Source organism: Puma concolor, chromosome B2 (genome assembly GCF_028749965.1).
Source record: "Puma concolor isolate L17-30 chromosome B2, mPumCon1.1.hap2, whole genome shotgun sequence".
Lineage (NCBI taxonomy): Eukaryota > Metazoa > Chordata > Mammalia > Carnivora > Felidae > Puma > Puma concolor.
In genome coordinates, this window is record NC_141671.1 from 75,843,594 (window position 1) to 75,856,904 (window position 13,311).

Genomic DNA, 13,311 nt, shown 5'->3' on the forward strand with positions numbered 1-13,311 from the left:
TCAATGTATGCAATCAACTCTGGCACCAAGAATTTCTAGACTGACTTGAAGATATTTTTACTGTAGTATTTTTACTGCAGGTTATCCTTCCCAAAGAAATATCTCAATTCTCCCCACTATCTCCTAAAGAAACTCAACTCCTCTGAACTCAGTTCTGAGTGCTTCAGAAGTTAGAGATCTGGCGGGACCTGAGTAGCCCCATTTATGCTCATCACACAAGCCTGCAAAACATAGCAAGGAAATTACATCAGACTAGCAAAGAACCTTGCAACATTCCTTTTCAAAAGTGTTCCTGTCTGTCAGGGCATATGAATTATTATGCTACACCCCCGATTGCTAAATCTGCCCCCTCTCCTGGAGGTGCCAGCTGCTGCCTGTTCACCAGCAACAATTCTGTCACTTTTACTTTGCGTCCTAATTAAGAAGACACCAAGAGACACGTGGAAGTACAAGAACCAGAAGGATTGTGCTATCTGTCATACTGTCCTCCAGATGTTCTAATGATGCCTTTGAATTTGGATGGAGGAGACACACAGAAAGAACTCTGGTGCCATGAAACCTTCCCGTGACTACTTGTTGAAGAAAGACAATTAACGACCCAACAGCTGCTAATGGGAACCTTTAGCTAGAAAATTTGTTAGGAAGAGCATTTACCAGCTCTCTGAGGAATTCATACTGATAAACACCTTAGTTATGCTCATATTTTTGTTCTAAAATGCACAATTCATCCTTTCTAAATCAGTTTCCTTAAATTACTAAGAGAGCTCATTAAGATAAGAAAGATTTATCACCAGTTTAAAAAAAAAACATTTTGTGAGCTCATGAAAGCCTATAACAGGAATCATTTTCCTGAAATGTTTTTAAAATGTCCCAAGTATTTGGCTGGTAGCTTCTGATATTGCACTACAGGGGAATGGCAAAGATACAGTTTTGAATATTGAAGCCAGATATTAGGTACTTCTCTGTTAGACATATCACTAAATTACTTTTTAAAAGATATTGTGCTTAGAATACTGTGACATGCCTCCACACCACTATCCAGAGGCAATAAATACAAGTTCTTGCTTTGGATACATGTGACTTGTGGGGGTGGCGGGGAGGGGGGGGAGGGTGGGGAGACAGAGGAGGGATAGAGAGAGAAAGAGAGGAAGAGAAATTCTTTTATAAAATTTTTTTTTTTCAACGTTTATTTATTTTTGGGACAGAGAGAGACAGAGCATGAACGGGGGAGGGGCAGAGAGAGAGGGAGACACAGAATCGGAAACAGGCTCCAGGCTCTGAGCCATCAGCCCAGAGCCCGACACGGGGCTCGAACTCACGGACCGCGAGATCGTGACCTGGCTGAAGTCGGACGCTTAACCGACTGCGCCACCCAGGCGCCCCGAGAGGAAGAGAAATTCTTAAATTATCATTTTGGCAGTGGGCCTTGACTTTGAGGTGACCAGACTTTATTATAACTATAGTGCATAATTGTTCTTGGTTGCTCCAAAGTGTGGGGTGAAATCGACAGGTAAGCTTCTCTGAAGGAAAGTGATCTTGAGCAAATTTCAGTCAGTGTTGATCTCATTCCCTGCAAGGAGAGAAAGACTAATTAATAACATGGTCTTTTAAATAGAAACTCTGACAACTGTCCAATTTCATTATTCTAACAACCTCTTTCTCCACCTCCAAAGAACAATGAACAACTCTTATTAATTTTCATAAATACTGTACTATGCAATCAGGAAATAATTAATTTGGAGCTCTTCATCAGTAATGGGGATGAAGTTCCTTAATGAACAGCCTTCCTTGAACTCAATGATGAGACCACTATTCCTGAAATATTTATTGGTATAAAACTACATCAGGGACAGAAAAAAGAAGCAACTTTTTAAAAACCAGGTCAAATCTTGAATAAGGTTACGCCTGGTTGCTTGTCCTTTTTGGCACTGAAGGAATAAAATTCTAAAGAGTACTAGAACTTTAAAAAATACACCTAAATATTATTTTTGTTAAAAATCGTAGTTGCATTTTTATGCATCTTCTCTGTTATAGCATATTAAATTACACAAAGTTATACACGTATAAAAAAAGACTTCCCTCAAGAAAACCAGCATCTAAGTCCTATTTTCTCAACAGCAGCTCTATCAACATTTTGGGCTGTATAATTTTTGTTGTGAAGGCTGTCCTATGCTTTGTGGAATGTTTAATGGCATCCCTGGCTCTCTACTCAACCTAAAAGCACCACCTCTTGCCCCAGTTATAACAGCCAAAAAAGTTTCAGACATTCAGGACGTACAGACAAATGTCTCCTGGAAATAAAATCACCTCTCGTTGAGAACTAATTGGATCTAAAACTCAAAAACCTTTAAGTACATAGTTTTCATAAGAAGGATACAATGATAGATTGAATAATAGCTAAGCATCAAGAGAGGTATCTAAATAGCTAGACAACTGGATGATCTAGTGGTTATGAGTCAGTTGGTTTAGGTTTATATCCTGGCTCTACCTTTTACTAACATGGGCAAGCTACCTGTCTCTTCTAAGTCTCAGTCTCTCCTCTACAAAATAGGAATAATAATAGAATTTACACATAGGGTTGTCTTGAAGATTGGACAAAATAAAGCACAGAAAGATCTGGAATGATGTGGATCAACTACCATTACCACAGGTGGCCTTCAAACTTTTGTTGGATAGACTAGACCTATAAACATGTACCTACCATTCATATAGATAGACATTAACAAGTGCAAAATTTTTAACGTTTTATTATTGAGAGACAGAGAGAGACAGAGCATGATCATGGGAGGGGCAGAGAGAGGGGGAGACACAGAATCTGAAGCAGTCTCCAGGCTGCCAGCACAGAGCTCAATGCAGGGTTTAACTCACAAACCTCGAGATCATGACCTGAGCCAAAGTCAGATGTCCAACCTACTGAGCTAGCCAGGTGCCCCAATTTGACTGAGTATTTTAGTGCTAATGGAAATGTAGGCTTTGATTATGCATTGGTAGAATGCTGTTTACATTTTAAATAATATGTTTTATAACAAATACAACATGCTTAATCTCATGAATTTTTCCTTTAGAGGAAAAGGACATACACTGACCCAGGAACAATTCATCCAGAATGATCAAAATGGAGACATATCCTAGAAAAGTCATTGAATTTCCAAAATAAGTACAAAATTTTGGAAACAGACAGGCAAAAATATCAAGCAATAGATATGATGGGAGAAAAAAATAAGACTGATCTAGATTTATCCATAGAATCCAATGCCAAAACCCAGCAAATCAATACCTATAACATTACCAAGAAAGAATTGTGAGCTGTGGAATTTATATGCAGTCAATCTATCTTTCATATTCTATAAAAGCATCAGTCAAACCACTTATAATATGTAAAAATTCAGGTAATATTGCCATGATTCTTCCTTAAGAAAACCATTAGATGACAAGTTTCATCCAACCAAAATACAGCTTGGGAAAGTAAGCAAGAGAATGATGATGAACAATTAATATATTTCATTATAAATCAAAGAAAGAATATTTTAACATGATACAACTATTTAAAATTGTGACAGGATTGTGAAAACAGGCGGTAAGTTTTTTGATGGCCTCATCTTTAATACCTGGAAATCAAAGGATCTCAAAGGTAACAGAGTCAAATAATACAAACTTAAACATACTTAGCTACTCAAAGGGAGACACTAAAAAAGCTAGCAGTATTGATTGAAATAAGCTAATAAAGTAAAAGAAGAGAAGGGGAAGGAAGAGGGAACACACAAATTTCAGTATTGTATATAGTAGAAAACTAATAAGTACAGTCTAAAAACATGGAGGAACTAAAGACACTATATAAAACTATAATTAAAAGGTAACTAGAACAAATATGCAAACTTCTTAATATCAAAAAAAAACTACACAGAGGCAAATTGAATGAAAACAGGCTACAAAGTAAAAGTCTCTTCAAAGTAGAAAAGATAGCATGAACTAAATTGACAGAACCCAGACCAAATATACAGGTCATATCGATAAAACTAAATGGCCTGCACTAATTGATGAAAGACAAAACCTGAGTCACAAATCAAAACCTGATTCTATATAGATGAAAACTTAAAGTGATTCAGAAAGTAAAAACAAAGAGATAGCATTAAAAAATTTTTTTCATGTTTTTATTTCATTTTTGAGAGAGAAAGAAACAGAGCATAAGCAGGGGAGGGACAGAGAGAGAGGGAGACACAGAATCCAAAGCAGGCTCCAGGCTCTAAGCTGTCAGCACAGAGCCTGACGTGGGGCTTGAACTCACATATGGATATCATGACCTGAGCCAAAGTGGGATGTTTAACCGACTGAGCCACCCAGGCACCCCAAGATAGACAGCATTTAACAAGCAAAAGCAAATAAAAAGAGAGCAGGGCTTAGAATTTTAACTGTCAGAATGGAATCCAGAGCAAAAAGCATTAAACAAGACAAATAAATCTACTTGTAATGACACTATGTAAAATCTACAATGGAAATACAGCTGCTACAAATATTTCTGCACCAAATAACAGCAGCATCAGAAATAGAGAAGAAATTATAGGAGATTCAAAGAAAAATACCAAGAAACACATTAGTAGTGAGAGATTTGAAGTCCTCTTTTTTTGTTGACAAGTTGTGTAGAGGAAAAATAAGTAGAGTTATAGAAGAATAAAATAAAGATTAACAACAGAGATCTAACTGATAAATATAAAGTTCTGCACCCTGGAAAACTGAGACTATATCTTCATTTTACATAAACATAAACATTCACAAAAATTTAACAACATATTAGACCCCAAAGATAACATTGCAAGTTGGGAAATGTAGAAATCACAATTCCATCTAGAAATAGTAAAACTCTTCCTTAAACCATTCTTGAGTAAAATAGTAACTAAAGGGGATCCTGGGTGGCTCAGTCAGTTGATTGTCCAACTCTTGATTTTGACTCAGGTCATGATTCCAGGGCCATGGGATCAAGCCCCACATCGGGCTCTGTGTGGAGACTGCTTAAGATTCTCTCTCTCCCCCTCTGCCTCCCTCCTGTCCATGCTCTCTCTCTCTCTTAAGAAAGAAAGAAAGAAAGAAAGAAAGAAAGAAAGAAAGAAAGAAAGAAAAAGTAACTAAAAAGCACAATTACAAATTTCTGGAAAACAATGTTTTAGGATGCTGCAACGTATCAGAATGAGCGGTGCTGAGAGAAAAACTGATAGCCTTAAATGCCTATTTGAATAATAAAGAATAAAGGCAAAAGGCACAAGCATCCAACATTAAAAGTTATATAGAGATCAGCAAAATTGACAGAAGAAAAACATATAAAAGGAATTAATGAAGACTATATAATAGTAATTAATAAGTTAGAAACATACAGTAGAACTTATAAATAGATACAAAAACTCTTTTTATGAAGGAAGAGGAAGGGTGAATAATTAAGTAACATCAAGAAAAAAAACAAAGAAGAAAAATTGTATAAACAAAAAAGATGATAAAATGGAAATGCAAACAGAAGAATTTAAAGAATCACGAGATTCATTTTCTTTTTTTTATTTTCTTTTTTTATTTGTTTGAATTTACATCCAAATTAGTTAGCATATTGTGCAATAATGATTTCAGTAGAATCCAGTGGTTCATCCCCTACATATAACACCCAGGGCTCATCCCTACAAGTGTCTCCTTAATGCCCTTTGCCCATTTAATCCATTTCCCCTCCAGCAACCCTCAGTTTGTTCTCTATACTTAGGAGTCTCTTAAGGTTTGTCCCCCTCCCTCTTATTATATTATTTTTGCTTCCTTTCCTTTATGTTCATCTGTTTTGTATCTTAAATTCCACCAATGAGTGAAGTTCTATGACATCTGTCTTTCTCTGACTGACTGATTTCACTTAGCATAATATACTCTAGTTCCATCCATGTTGTTGCAAATGGCAAGATTCCATTCTTTTTGATTGCTGAGTAATACTCCATTGTGTGTGTGTGTGTGTGTGTGTGTGTGTGTGTGTACCACATCTTTATCTGTTCACCTGTCAATGGACATTTGGGCTCTTTCCATATTTTGGCTAACTTTGGCTATTGTCAATAGTGCTGCTATAAACACTGGGGGCATGTGCTCCTTCAAAACAGCATAACTGCATCCTTTGGATAAATACCTAGTAGTGCAATTGCTGGGTCATAGGGTAGTTCTATTTTTAATTTTTTGAGGAACCTCCATACTGTTTTCCAGAGTGACTGCACCAGTTTGCATTCCTACCAGCAGTGCAAAGGGTTCCTCTTTCTCTGCATCCTTGCCAACATCTGTCCTTGCCTGAGTTAATTTTAGACATTCTGAATGGGGTGAGGTGGTAACAAGATTCATTTTCATAGAATGGGGTGAATTCTATGGAAATCAATTTAAAAGCCTGTATGAAATAGATAACTATCTAGAAAAGGCCATTTACCAAAACTGACAAAGGAAATGGAAAATCTAAAGTAAACTAATTTCATTTAAAAAAGAGAGAAATTGGGGCACCTGGGTGGCTCAGTCAGTTGAGCATCCAACTGCAGCTCAGGTCATGATTGCCTGGTTTGCAAGTTCGAGCCCCATGTGGGCTCTCTGCTGACCACTCAGAGCCTGGAATCTGCTTTAGATTCTGTCTCCCTCTCTCTCTGCCCTTCCCCCTGCTCATGCTCTGTCTTGCTCACTCTTAAAAATAACATAAAAAATAAAATAAAAATTAAGAAATAAAATAAAATATGCAAAACACAAATTTCCACATGGCAAAGGCAAAATACAAGGGGGAAAAAGGTAAAAAAGAAAAACACACAACATATTTACACACATATCCCAATCGCTAATATTGCTAAATTAAAAGGAGCCTCTACAACTTGACATGTGAAAGACCAACAACTGAAGTTTAAAAGGCTATGAACAGTTCGCAGAGGAGAGAGTCAAAATGGCTCCTGGACATATGAAGTTACTAAACCTCAATGCTAGGGCTCCTGGGTGGCTTAGTCGGTTGTGTCCAACTTCAGCTCAGGTCATGATCTCACAGTTGGTGAGTTGGAGCCACACATCGGGCTCTCAGCTTAGAGCTGAAGCCTGCTTTAGATTCTGTGTCTTCCTCCCTCTCTGCCCCTCCCCCACCCACGCTCTGTTTCTGTCTCTCTCTCTAAAATAAACATTAAAAAAAATTCATTAAAAAATGCTAAATAAAACAACGAGATGATATTTTTCACTTGTACTGGCAAAGATCAAAAAGTGAGATAGCTCACTGGGCTGGGAAGGGGAGGGAAAAGGCATTCTCATGCATTGCTGCTGGGAGGCCACATTCATTCAACCACCATGGAGGACTATTTAACAATAGCATAATTACAACAGTCCTTATCCTCCAACTCAGCAACTTCACTTCCAGAAATATATCCTACAGATAGATATATTACTGGCATCTCTGATGTGGTACTTATACAAAGGTACTTATAGTCACACAAAACTTAGCAAACATTTGCAAACAACCAAAATGGACATTAACAGGGAAATCATTAAACAAATTTTGATAGATGCATACAATAAAATCAGAAAGAACAATAATGTACTAAGATGGAATGAGCTCCAAGATATAATGGTAAGAAAGGAAAGGAAGGTAAGAAGGGAGGGAGGGAGGGAGGGAGGGAGGGAGGGAGGAAGGAAGAAAGAAAAAAGTGGCATAAAACAGTGGTATAAAGTCAGGGTTCAATATTTGGGAATGGACGCACATATTTGTTTATATACACAGGCACACAAACTGTCTCTGGTGGATACATAAGAAACTGATTTGTTTCTCAGCTGGGGACAATGGTGGAAAAGAGATTTGCCTTTCCCTATACAACCAAAAAATGCCTTTTCAACTTTTTATAAATCTATTTTTGAGTCTATAGGTTGGATTTGGTCTGTAGATTGCTAGTTTGAAATATCTTCATAATCGTTAAGCTGAAAGTGATCATTTTTTTGTCATAAAATTACTTTGTCTAAATTTATCTAAATGCATTATAATAGTGGGATCAAACAATTGGACTTTATCCCAAAATGACAATTATTACAATATAAGTACCATAACTCCTATGCCCCAAATTCCAAGTTTACTATAAAAATAAAGTATTTCACTATGTCTGAAATCGGATTACTCTATTACAGACTATATCATACAGGGCTTTGCTTGACAACCTTTCTATCTCTGACATGATAACTCTATAGTAAAGGTTGATTCATTTAGACTGAAAAAAAATTAATCTGTCTTGTTAGAAATTCAAGGAAGAAAAAAAGGAAAAAGAATAGGAGTCTGTTTTGCTCTGTTCATTTCTCAAGAGAAACATAAGCTACATTTGCTCATATTTGGGGATAAGTTTAAAAACATAAAGGCTAATAAACAGAAAGTAATCATATAAAAAGAGAAATAAACTCACCATATCTGACAGTACAATCTCAGAAGAGAATTTTTCTTTTTTTATCAGAAGGGTTAAGAAACAAAATCACCCTGAGTTAACTCCAAAGTACTCTATAGATTCAAATCTCTTTTGTCAGTCCCTGAATGGTCTGAATTTCTCAGATTTGAAGACTTTTTGAACTTTTTGTAATGTTTATATTGTCAGCCCATAATTTCTTGCACACATCTGGCTCCCAATTAAATCTGTAATGGATTCTGACCAAACTGATACTTCCTATTTTGAGTAATATTTAGTGCCGGGTCTAAAGAACCTACTGCAAATGATATCTACACATTGATCGCATTCAAGTTTTTCTTCCCAAAAGACTAGTTCAGCCTCTCACCATATAAACTGAAATTACCCACAGTCTTTATTGGACTGTTTATCCATGCACTCAGGGCTATTATTTCATATAAAAGGTTTTTGGTGAAACAAGAAGCATGTTCTCTTGAACCTTGCCCTTTAATTAGTGTAAGCTCCTTGGGGACTGATGTTCTGGCTTCATAGCAGGTAATAGAATGGGTCTAGAAAACAGTGCTAAAATTAAACATTCCTTCCAAATGTTTCAGGCAATCCTAAACCGTGAAATGCCTGCCAGCCCCCTGAGAAGATCAATAGAGCAACCACTGGACATATAAAGCAGAACCGCCCACTGCAAAGTCCACTTAATGAAAATCCACAATGGGCGATAGGTCTGCAATATAAGCACATTCTTACAGAATAGATTCCCTTTGTCTGTGCTTCTTCTGACTCCAGTGGATGGTCCAATGAGCAATTAGGCCTGCAAAAACTAACACCTACCAGACCCAAACTGATTAGATGGCCTCACGTAAATAAGATTAGATTATTTTTAACTTCTTACCTTTAGGAATCACTAGAGTACTGATATTAAACACAAGTATTCTGGGGTCATCTTGAGCAATAAGGCTTTTTCATTAAGAAATTCAACTCCAATCAGCAAACATTTAGATTGGCTACTGTAGAAAAAGCACTTTGTCTTTTATCAACCAGCAAATCGATCCATGTCTTTTGGTTTGCTTCATTAAATTTAACGTACATGTATCGTACATTATTTTTAAGAGGGAAGACATGCTCAAGTGTCACTGGCTCTTCCTAATAAATCCATCAATACAGTGGGGTATGCTGTTTGTACTTTGCAATTCTATACTACATTAGAATCTCTCTTTCAACAGCAAGTTATTTATCTTCCTAACAATCTATCAAAATAAATATCTCCTAAGGTACAGTATTATTAAATATTTTTCACAGCTGAAATTCCCCAACCCCCTTAGGCAGAATTAATAGCTTTTGTTCATACATATATCATGATGCTTCTCACATTTTTAACGGGTGCTGTTGTTGATGGATCTTTTATTACTACCAGATTGGGACCCCCCCTGCAGGTGGACAACAGGTCTTATTCATCTCTGAATAAGTCCCAATAACTTGCACACAGCCTCCCACAGTATGATGAATAAATAATGAAATCTTAGAGCCAGAGTTTTTCAGTCCTGCTGGCTAATCCCCATAGCAATGCCGGGATGGGGGTGGCAGGGCAGAGAGGGTGCAGGGTGTTGAAGCACTCTAAGACTATTTCCCCTGAGTTCTTCTCAACTCCATAGCCCTCATTCTCCTTCTCTCTTCAATTCCGTTGCTATTATGACTACTAGATTCACAATATAAGTCTCTTCTGAATGTGTCAGTTGCTGCACAGAATGGCAATTTAGACCCATAACAGTTCAATGTAGGAACAGACAGCCTATGGCACTGAAATGACAACACAGCGCCAAAAGTCCCTGGTGGTGACACATTGTCACACTCCCCACTGCATAGCCCTCTTTCATGTCTCTCCCTCAAAGTCTCTCTCTCTCTCACTCTGTTTCTTCTCTGCTGCTCTCTTCTCTTCCCCGCTCCATTATTCCCATTTCCCTGCTTGTGCCCAGGATAGCCTATGGGCTAAAAATATCGCTGGGTACAGATGGAAAATGGCCAGCAGAGTGTTACCATTCATCTTTCATGTGCCCAGGACAAAACTCATTAGTTGATTCTTAAGACTCTTCCTTGCAATCTCAAAATTCTGATACAGGGCTTGAGACAGCCATCAGCAATTAATGTGAGTCTGTTAATGTCTAGGGAATTTTCACCTTTATGACAGTAGAAAGTATTAATTTATATAAACCTTAGTACTGACCTGACAAAAAAATATATATTCCTTTTCTTTAACCCCCACACCCAACCCCATATTGATTGACTGGTAGTGGTTCTTCCGGAGCACTGGGTTTAAAATGATCAAGAAGTGGGCCCAAGAAGAAAAGGTATTATAAAGCATTAGCCACATCTTGCTAAGTGATCAAGAATCAAGAGCAATGACATACATACTAGTTATTTGCCCCATTTGCCTAACTCTCTCATCTGGTAAATTACTATTCCAATATTCTTGATGTAATCACCAGGGCTTGCAAAGTTTGTTTGATTCATTCAACAATTAACTGAACTTGAGTGGGATGTAATTAGAATTGAGTATGAGCCGGCACTATGCTAGACACTGGACACATAAAGATAACTAAACACAGTCCTTAATCTCAGGCAACAGAGTCTAGCTTCTCACAATTACAATACTGGGTTTGGTTTCAGCAAAACCAGCCAGTAGACAGGGTTGTCCATGTTCTTGCAGTTTAGGAAATGGCTTGCATCAAACCAGCCTTTTAATTGAACAAAGAAATCCTAACCTTGGATTCCCAAAAACCTAAACCACCAGAGGGGAGAGAAGTTGGAAATAGGTGAAATTGGTAAAGGGGATTAAGAGGTACAAACTTCCAGTTATTGAATAAATAAATCTTGAGGATGAAAGTGCAGCTTAGGGAATATAGTCAATAATACTTTAATAACTTTGTATGGTAGCATGGTAATTACAGTTATAGTGAGCATCTAGTAATGTGTATACTTGTCGAATCACTATGTTGTACACCCAGAACTATTATAATATTGTATGTCCATTAATCTTCAATTAAAAATAAAATAAACAAACTGTAACCGAAAGAAAAACCCCATTTACAATAAACTTCCACAATGTAAAGCAGGTGGAAAGAAGTTCAGTATATAGACCTATATAAAAAATAAAATACCAAAAAGAAGATGAAACTTTTTAAAAGCCCAAGCCAGTCAAAAGTATTCCAATGGGTCTCCCCAGATTTTCTAGTTACATTTGAAAGGGGCTGTGGGTACTTGTGTGGCTCAGTTGGTTGAGCGTCCAACTTCAGCTCGGGTCATGATCTCACAGCTTATGTGTTTGAGCCCCGCATCGGGCTCTGTGCTGACAGCACGGAGCCTGGAGACTGCTTTGGATTCTGTGTCTTCCTCTCTCTCTACCCCTCCTTCACTCATGGTCTGTCTGTCTCTCTCTCTCAAAAATAAATAAACATGAAAACATTTTTTTAATGTTTATTTATTTTTGAGACAGAGACAGACCATGAGCAGGGGAGGGGCAGAAACAGAGAGGAGACACAGACCTGAAACAGGCTCCAGGCTCTGAGCTGTCAGCACAGAGCCCGACGCGGGGCTCAAAGCCACTAACTGTGAGAACATGACCCGAGCTGAAGTCAGATGCTTAACCGACTGAGCCCCCCAGGCGCCCCAACATTAAAAAAATTTTTTAAAGAAAGGGGTTTAGGGTCCATGATGAACGTTGAAAAACAAAATATTGAGTGTTGCCACTCCAAAGAATTTGAGAATCTGTAGATTCTTACTTACACAGTACATGATACTGGTAACAACAGCTGAAATGAGGACAAACCTAGAGAAATAACAGACTGAAGCAATATGGTTCTGTACGGACATGAGTATAGGCCATGCAAGCAACTGACTGATTTTCCATAATAATCAGTTCAGGGTGAGGTATGACAAACGTAGAAACTGTAACACTGACCCATCCATGCTGGGAGTCCCAACTAGTTGTCTGTGCTACAAAGGTCTGTTTCCTTGCAAGAGAAGGACAGGACAGCAGCAGGGCAAAGAGGACAGGACAGAATGGAATACGGACAGTCTGGGCCCTCTGAGTTGAATACATACAGACCCTGCCCTCAGGGTCTCCTCTCCTCTCTAGCAAGCCTCACGGTACCTTCGAATTCAGAATCCTTCCCGGCATTAGGATGCTGCCGTTTTCTAGATCTCAAAACCTTGTTTGTGATAAGACAGCCCTAGACATCTATTATATCAGCAGTTTGGGGGTTTTCTTTCTTTACTTGCTTGGGTTAGATTTGTACATAGGCTTAAGAAAAGTCTCCTAGCTTTTTTTTAACCGGATATATGCAATATGTGAAATACATAATTTTTACCTAGATACATTCCAACAAGAATTGGGAGATGGTGTGTTTTCCCCCACATCAGCGAAAAGACATCCAAGAATTAGTTTACTTGTAGCTGTGGGTCTGTACTCAAAGGGGAGACAGGCATCCTCCCTCCCCTTCTCCTTTGTTAAAATGAACCAGATCCACCTGACAAAGCTATTTCTCAAGGTGCAGTCCTAGACCACCCACCACAAAATCTACCTAGGAAATGCAGATTTCTGGGCTCCACATGGGAACTGTTAAGGGCGCAAAAATCTGCATTTTAACAAATTCACCAGATGATTCATAAAAGGACTGAAGTATAAGGATCCCTACGATTTTGGGGGTAACTGCTCAGAGGAAAAGGACCTTTCCCCTCTAGTCCTTCAAGGCATTTAAAATACATCAGCAAACATAGTCACATCGGTGCAGTAGCATTAGGATAATTCAAAGTTCAGATCACTGGAAAGTTCCCCAAAGTTGGCACGAGGCCACCACCTTCAGGCGGATGGGCTTAGAATTATCCTGTTCCCTCAGTGCGCAAGGCGAAGGAA

At 38.1% G+C, this 13,311-nt stretch overlaps 1 protein-coding gene across 1 annotated transcript in view; it reads right to left on the reverse strand.

Annotated features, from left to right (window-relative positions):
* Nucleotides 1–1,389: 1,389 nt before the first annotated feature.
* The window catches only part of UBE3D (ubiquitin protein ligase E3D), a 240,077-nt gene continuing 228,155 nt past the window's right edge, over nt 1,390–13,311 (reverse strand). Inside the window, exon 10 of the mRNA XM_025925182.2 lies at nt 1,390–1,570. Within this exon, the coding sequence (XP_025780967.1) occupies nt 1,409–1,570 (162 nt within the window). The 3' untranslated portion in view covers nt 1,390–1,408. The remainder of the gene's footprint in view (nt 1,571–13,311) is intronic.